The 8,736-nt window shown below is 41.6% G+C and overlaps 1 protein-coding gene across 1 annotated transcript; it reads right to left on the reverse strand.

Annotated features, from left to right (window-relative positions):
- Positions 1 to 846: 846 nt before the first annotated feature.
- On the reverse strand, positions 847 to 1,851 carry LOC143391322 (olfactory receptor 52K1-like). The gene has a single exon (XM_076844017.1). The coding sequence runs from the start codon at positions 1,849 to 1,851 to the stop codon at positions 847 to 849; it is 1,005 nt and encodes a 334-aa protein (XP_076700132.1).
- Between the last annotated feature and the right edge of the window lie 6,885 nt (positions 1,852 to 8,736).

The raw sequence follows: 8,736 nt of genomic DNA on the forward strand, positions 1-8,736 counted from the left end.
TTCTTAAATGATTACCTACTGCCTGGAGTAAAATCTCTAACTCCCTTATAATGACAGATAAGTCTTTCATCATGTGGCCTCTGATTACCCATCCAAGACTCATTTCCTTTGGTGGCCCTATACACCTGCCAAGCTAGGGACACTACTAGTGAGTGTCCAGGTCTGCTGTCTTTAATTATTCCTCTACGCCTTTCCTTAAGTTCTTCCTTTGCCTAGAATGAGTTTTCTTTTCTCCATCTCCTTTTCACCCAGAGAACACCTTATTATTCTTCAAATACAACTCAAACTCACCTTCTCTGTGAGGTGTTCCTAGTTTGGGTGAGTATCTCCTCCTCTACATTTCCACAGAATTTTGAACACAAAACTATTATTAATATTGCATCTCTACAGCTTGATAGATTGGGACCTTCCTCTAGGGGGAAACAGACTTTTTCTTTACAATCATTCGTGCTGAATGAACGAATGAAACATGCAGAGGGAAAGGGAGAAAACAGAAGTCAGAGATGGAAGCTTGTTTTGCAGCTCGTTACTGCATAACTCAGAGTGGCAATTTTTTAGAAAATGGCTCTAAGACTCTCAAAGATTAATGCATGGGGCCAGGGCTGTAGTTCAGTGGTAGAGCGCTTGCCTGGCTTGTGTGAGGTGCTGGATTTGATTCTCAGAACCACATAAAAATAAATAAATAAAATAAAGGCATTGCATCCCTCTACAACTAAAAAAATTATTTTAAAAAAAAGATCAATGCAGATAGCCAAGCCAAAATATAACAGGTACGACTAATTCACATAAATGCCATCCCCTCATTGGACAGTGAGAGAGATTTTAGGACCCACAAGTCCCAGAGAATCAGCCAGGAAGCTTTCTATGTGAGGGTGGGGACTGGAGCTTCTCAGTGGGGACTTGTTGCTGTGTCCTTTGGAACAGAGTTGCTAGATGTTCTCTGATTTCCTTGGTTCTGGCCCCATAGATGATGGGGTTCACCAGACAGGGCAGCAATAGATAGAAGGCACTGAGCAGGTTGTGCACATCCTCAGAGGCAGTACGCGCCACACGGTAGACAATGGATGAGGACATGGTGGACGAGTAGATGGTGAAGATGACCAGCAGGTGGGAGCCACAGGTGTTCAGGGCCTTGGCACGTGCTCCCCCTGATGAAATCCTAAAGGCAGCATGGATGATGCGGGTGTAGGAGGCTCCTAGTAGAAGCATGTCCAGGACCCTGTTGAAGATGCGGATGGTGAGTCCCACAGTCTTGTTCAGTGAAACATCCCCACAGGAGAGCTTCATCAGGGCCATGTGCTCACAGGCAAAGTGGTGGATCACATCTGAGCGGCAGAAGTGGACCCGTGAGGCCAGTCCCACCACTGGAGCAACAAGGCACGTGCTCCTGGCCGCTGCCACCCCCACCAGGCCAGCTAGCAACTGGCTTGTCACTATCTCTGGGTAGCGGAGAGGGTGGCAGATGGCAACATAGCGGTCTAGGGCCATGACCAGGAGGATGTTGCAGTCAAAGACAATGAGGAAATAGATGCAGAACATCTGGATTAGACAGCGAGCCAGGGAGATGCGGTTGAAGTGTGTGGAGAAGCTGAAGAGCATGGGGGGCACCACGGTGGTGGCAGCACAGATGTTGACAGCCAGGAGCAGGGCAATGAGCAGGTACATGGGCTGGTGTAGGCTCCGCTGAGACACCACTGTGTGGATGACCAGTGCATTGGCAGAGAAGATCACCAGGTAGAGGCTAAGGAAGGGCAGTACCAGGAGGGTACGGGAGTCCTGCAGTCCTGGGAAGCCCACTAGGAAGAAGCTGGTGTAGGACCCATTGGAGCTGCCATTGCTCCACCCGGACATCTTCCCTTAGGGAGCAGGATGGCTCCTGGGGAGGGGAGGAGTCGTCCTGGTGTCAGAACCCACCTCTCCCTGCCCTGGCCTCACCAGGCTGCCCTGGGTACTTTGTCCTCCATGAACACAGTGTTTCTATAGATAAAGAGTTGTTTGTTAATATTTAGTGAGGTGCTTCAAGAAATAACCACCTTCCATAGCCCCTACTTTGTAGTTTTTCTTTTCTTTCTTTTAAATATTTTTTAGTTGTTGATGCACCTCTATTTGATTTATTTATATGCAGTGCTGAGAATCGAACCCAGTGCCTCAGACAAGCCAGGAAAGTGCCCTACCGCTGAGCCCCAGCCCCAGTCCGTTTTTTCTTTTCTTTTTCTATAAAAATCCTTTATTTTTTTCCCCCAATGAACCCATATTGAGGGCCTATTTTGTGCTACTACCTATGCTAGGGGCTTGGGATACACAATGAATAGCTGATTGTCTCAGTCTTGAGTGAGATCACATTGTACAGAGCAAGCATGAAGTGACAATTTCTTTCAAATTGACATTACACACTATTTGATGATCTATTGTAGGATCTAAGATTTTGTAGGGATTAACTTTGAGTTGCCATTATCCATCTTTCTTTCATTTTGGTGAATTGATATTCTTGTCAATTGCTACTCTTTTCCAATTCATCAAAGAATATCTTGAGGAAACTATAAAACCATTTGCTAGTTCTTTCCATATCTGAAACTTAGTCAGATGTTCTTCTATGGTCGCTTCCCCATCTGTAGTTTGATTTTCTTTTCAATTATGTTTTTTTTTTTAATTTTCCATGGATTTATAATATTTCATGTAATACAAAAGAATAAAAATGGGAAATTATCAGTTTTTCTCTGTCATCTTTTATTACTGTACCATCTGACCAAGCCATACAGAGCCCCGTTTCCTTGATCCTTTCTCTCCTCCCCTGCTTCTTTTTGGAGCAATCACCTGAAAATTCTTTTCTCCTGAGCTCTGGTTGTTCAACAGCTATACCTTCAGGAATGTGGACCTCTTAATCCTGGGATCCATCCTAGGCTGACCCCAAAATGTGAAAGAAGAAAAGGGTATGGAGAGGAGATTCTGGGACTTAGATTATGATAAGTAGACCTGATTGAGGCCTGATATTATCACAGAAAAGTCTGGGGGAATGTCAAGGAGGGCAGGGACTGCTCATATCTCAAGCTACTTAGAGATAGAGAGTTTTTAGGGACAGGAAGAGGGAAAATTGATTATCCCTCTTCTTCTTTGTCCTCCACTGGGATCATAGGATCCAAGAACCAAGGCATCAGAGACCTACAGAGTCCAAAATTTTTGGCCATCAGTGGAGGACTGCTTCTCAGGAGGACAGAATACAGCCCTTCAGCAGGATTGTGAGTCCCTGCAATGTGAGGGTGGAGGCACCCTGCACTTTTTCCTTCCCTCTAATGTTGGGAAGGTAGAGCGGTTTTTTTGGCAGTCTATACTGTTTGGGGGGACCCATCCTTTCCTAAAACAGCCCCCTACTCTCAGGAAGTACTCTCTGTTGAGCCACCATCATACTCTCTGAATATTTACTGCACTGTTCCTGTTTGTGCTTCCTGGAGCCACACAGAGCCTATCTTATCTACAAAACCTAGTCCTTGAGAGAGAGATTTACGGGACAAGCATTTGGGTTGGCTTAAAGGTTTCGACAAGATAGGCTGCTGAATGCTTTCTGTTTCATCTCACAGAAGGCAGCCCAAGGCAGAGCTGACACTGACATGGGGAGGTGAAACCACTTCCTTGTGATTCCTGTTCCTGCCCTTGCTTGTGCAAATCTGGGCAAAGGACTTATGCAACCCTCAGGTGTAAAATGGGAATGGCAATATTGGCCTTGTAGGGTGACAGAGAAGATTAAATTGCTGAAAACTGTGAAGTGAATGAACAGAATCAGTGCCTCTCCCTGGGTCCATTTGGAAGGGAAAGGAAGTGAGCCCAGGGCCAGCCTCAAGCCCTGGACCTGGGCAGGGAAATTGGAGAGAGAGAGGTGGTTGTTACCTTTGTCAGTGGACTTAGGGATGCATGTGAAGATTTTTCTTCATTGTACTCCTGAGTTTGTAGAAGTAGATTTTTTCACAATCTCAGTTTCCATCTGACTAGAAAAGGGAAGGTTCAGTCTTAGATCTCTTCCTCACTCAAAGTGAGATCCTTCAGGGCACTAGCAGAGTTGCCCTGTACTAATAGTGTCCCTATTCTGATAGAACCCCAAGTCCTCAGGCACAGAGTTGACTGGGTGAATGAGTCTGTGTCAATGTGCAGAAGGGGGCATGAGCAGAGGAGCACAGGTTGATTGAGAGTCACTTTTGAGCGACTGATGGGCATCTGTAAAAGACTAGGATTTGCTTATCTGCACAGAAAAGGAAAAGGAATAAGTGGAACTCATCTGTCAAACATGGCTCTGGATTGGACTCAGAAGATGGTTTAGGAGACATTTCCAGTTTCAGAGGCCTTCAAACCCTGAGGTAGAAGCTGGGAATAAGGATACATAGGTCATTCCCTTTCCCCTGGACTTGAGGTGAAGTACTTAGCCAGAGGAATAGGGGTGAAGGGATGGCCTTTGCCCCTACTCCTTGGGCCAACTTTGACCATATGGCTCCCAGCTGAAAGCCTCTCCCAAGCTTCCTGCCTGGCCAAACGCAAACTCTCCTACTTACCGCGACTTACACAGGCACAAGTAAGGACAGGTCAAGTCATACCCAGGTTCTCTGAGTGCGTTAAATTCTTTCCATTCCTCCCTGAAGGAACATCAAGAATTTCCTGTTATTTCTCCTATGCTCTGACTTAGGCAATTAGCAGGACCCCAGGGGCAGTAGAATGAGAGTATGGCCCACAGAGCCCTGGGGGCTGGAGGAACAGTTGGAGAAACATGAGGGTGCTTGTTTTGGGGGAAGTTAAGATCCCTACAGAAAGTAGTTCTCTATATCCCCCTCCTTTGACCCTTTCCTCATCCATGAGGGTCATGACCTTTGAACCCTAATGACCCCATTTCTTTATATCCAAATCTCTTCCTTTTACCTCAGACCAGTTTAACTGCTTACTGGAAATTTCCACCTGAAATGATCCATAGGAAACTCAAGTGAATCAAGCTCTGCTTTGTTTTTCATTTATTTATTTATTTATTTATTTATTTTTATTGGTTATTCAAAACATTACAAATATTGCAGAATTACATCGGTTACACATCCACATTTTTACATAATACCATAATCAAGCTCTGCTTTGAAGTTATGCCATTATTTAAAAATGTTGTCATTCCTCTGTGTTCCCTATGTTGGAAATGCTATCTCTTCCCCATATCTTCAAGGGCTGGGTGGAGACTGAGAAAAGACCAACAACCAACAGTTAGGGTTGGGGAAAGGCATCCAAGGTCTCATTCTTCATATGTGATTCCTTGCCAAGTGCTGCCCAGCCTTTGTTTTTTGTTTTTTTTTTTTGACAATATATTTCTTATCTCTATTCCCTCCACCACTAATAATACATGTTCTTGGTAATATTTCTAGTTTGACTATATGATTATTTTGACTGTCTTCTAGATGATGTCTTTTCTCTGTCTCACAGTAGGTGAGAGCACATTTATTGGACTTTATTTTTCTTAGCATTTGCTAAATCGATAGATGAAAAATAGAAGTATTTTGGTTCTTTGTGTTGACCATCAATTTCTTATGTTGGTAACTTATTTCTCTCTCTCTCTCTCTCTCTCTCTCTCTGTGTGTGTGTGTGTGTGTGTATGAGACAGAGAGAGAGAGAGAGAGAGAGAGAGAGAGAGAGAGAGAGAGACTATTTATTATAAATTATTAAATGAACCTTAGTGTTCTGCTTGTTTAACTTCCCTCTGGGTTAAATTTCTCCATGATAAAACCCATGCTTTCCATCAGGGCAGTGGGTATCACTGTGCTTGGTGCCTGGTTCTCCAGAAGTGCTTCCCATTAGTGTTCCTATCATAACACTAATACCTACCATGCCATATTATTGTGATTTAAAACATACAGGCATGTTGCCAGATCCTTCTATGCAATACATTCTTGGGTAATTTTTACAACAACCTAAATGGGTAGGCTTCAGCTTTTGCACTTGGCAATTGAGGTAGTGAAGTCCACATTGATGTATTTAAAATTTCCTGGTGAATCTGATTGTTTCATACACAAGACTTCTTATAGGACCCTGCATATTGAATATAAAGCTTTTGGCTAGGAGGGGAGGCAAGGGATGAGTACAGAGGAAGACCTAGAGAATCCAAAGGGTCTTCACTAAATAAACAGTCATCCTGGTGCAGTTCTTTTTTTTTTTTTTTTTTTTTTTTTAGAGAGAGAATATTTATTTTTTTTAGTTTTCGGCGGACACAACATCTTTGTTTGTATGTGGTGCTGAGGATCGAACCCGGGCTGCACGCATGCCAGAGGAGTGCGCTACCGCTTGAGCCACATCCCCAGCCCCCTAGTGCAGTTCTTGCTGGGAAGGGCCTAAGCCCAGGTCCCAAGAAGGAACAACCAGAGGGGCATCTCAAATCCCACTCCTGGACATCTACTCATACATCAAAGATAGAGGGAAGTCTCAAAACAAAAAGGATAACTACACACAAAAGGACACGCATTTAAAAGAGGAAGGGGAATCCATCTTCATGAATGCATAGTCCAAGACCTCTGAATACACGAGGAAATAGGCAAATAAATCTCCCCCTTTGGGAATATGAATTTTGATTCATATTCCCCCAATAAGGGTTCCACAGATATGGAAGTGGATGAAATTCCAGAGAAAGACTATAAAAAACTGATTATTAAAATGTTCAGTAAACTAACAGATGATTGAAGGGACAAATTAAAAGAGCAAATAGGATATGAAATACCATTTCAATAAATAAATAGAGATAATGAAAAGAAACCAATCAGAACTCCTGGAAATGAATCAACTTAAATGAATCAAAGTAAAAAATTCACCGGACAACATCACCAACAGATTAGATTGCGTAGCAAATAGATAGAACTTTAGTTATTGAAGGCAGGTTATATAAACTTGAATATTCAGAATGCAATAAAGAAAAAAAACATGATCAGAATATACAAGAACTCTGGGAGAGCATCAAGAGAACAAACCTGAGAGTCATTGGAATAAAAGAGAACATGGAGATACAGGATAAAGGCAGTAAGAACATCTTCAAAAAGATAGTAACAGAAAAAATTCTCCATATTAGAAATTAGGGACATCCACATACAGAATGCATATAGGAGCCCAAATGGACAAGAGCAAATAGAACCTTTCTGAGACACATTATATTCAAAATACCTAACATAGAAAATATAGAAAGAATATTAAAAGCTGTAAGAGAAAAACATCAGGTCACATTAGAGGCAAACCAATAAGGCTCACTTCTGATTTCTCACCTTAACCCTAAAATCAAGGAGGACCTGGAATGAGATATCCCAAGAGCTTAAAAAAAAAAAAAAAAAAGCAATTGCCAGCTGAACTTGTTATTTTCAGCACAGCTATCTTTCAAAATCAGTGAGGAAATAAAAACCTTTCATGAAAAGGATAAGCTAAAAGACAGGATATAAAATTAACACCCATAAATCAATTATGTTCCTATACACCAATGATGAATCAGCTGAAGGAGAAATTAGGAAAACTATCCCACTCACAATAGCCTCAAAAAAAAACAAAAAACAAAGAACAAAAACAACAACAAAAAAACCAAAACAACAAAAAACCCCAAACACACACACACACACACACACCAAAAAACCTTGGGGATCAGTCTAACAAAAGAGATAAATACCTCTACAATGAAAACTACAGAACACTAAAGAAAGAAACTGAAGAAGACCTGAGAAGATGGAACGATCTCCCATGTACTTGGATAGGCAAAATTAATATTGTCAAAATAGCCATACTACCAAAAGTGCTATACAGATTTAATAAAATTCCTATTAAAATTCCAATTAAATTCTTCATAGAAATAGAAAAAGCAGTCTTGATATTCATTTGTAAAAATAATAGGCCCAGAGTAGCCAAGACAATACTTACCAAGAAAAGTGGAACAGGAGGCATCACAGTACCAGATCTTAAATTATACTGCAGAGCTATAGTAACAAAAATGGCATGGTATTGTCACAAAAACAGTCACGAAGACCAATGGAACAGAATAGAAGACACAGAGACAAATTCACATAAATACAGTTACCTCATACTAGACAAAGGCGCCATAAACATACATTGGAGAAAAGATAGCCTCATCAACAAATGGTGTTGGGAAAACTGGAAATCCATGTGTAGTAGAATGAAATTGAACCCATATCTCTCACCCTGAACAAAACTCAACTTAAAGTGGATCAAGGGCCTTGGCATTATACCAGAGACCCTGTGCCTACTAAAAGAAAATGTAGGCCCAACTTTCCATCATGTTGGCTTAGGAAACAGCTTCTTCAAGAAGACTCCTAAAGTGCAAGAAGTAAAATCAAGAATCAATATATGGGATGAATTTAAACTATAAAGCTTCTTCTCAGCAAAAGAAACAATCAATGAGGTGAAGAGAGAGCCTATAATTTGGGAGCAAATTTTTTCCACACTCACACATCAGATAGAGCGCTAATCTTTAGGATATACAAAGAACTCAAAAAACACCAGAAACTCCCACAAATAACCCAATCAGTAAATGGGCTAAGGAGCTGAACAGACACTTCTCAGAAGAATATATACAATTGATCAACAAATATATAAAAAAGTTCAACTTCTCCAGTAATTAGAGAAATGCAAATCAAAACTGTTCTAAGATTTTATCTCATGCCAGTCAGAATGGTGATTATCAAGAATGCAGACAACAGTAAGTGTTGGTGAGGATTTTGGGGAAAAGGCACACTC

This window comes from Callospermophilus lateralis, chromosome 2 (genome assembly GCF_048772815.1).
Source record: "Callospermophilus lateralis isolate mCalLat2 chromosome 2, mCalLat2.hap1, whole genome shotgun sequence".
Taxonomy (NCBI): Eukaryota; Metazoa; Chordata; class Mammalia; order Rodentia; family Sciuridae; genus Callospermophilus; species Callospermophilus lateralis.

Excerpts from the sequence above, each read along its gene's own strand:
- LOC143391322 (XM_076844017.1), bottom strand. The coding sequence starts at position 1,851 with ATGTCCGGGTGGAGCAATGGCAGCTCCAATGGGTCCTACACCAGCTTC.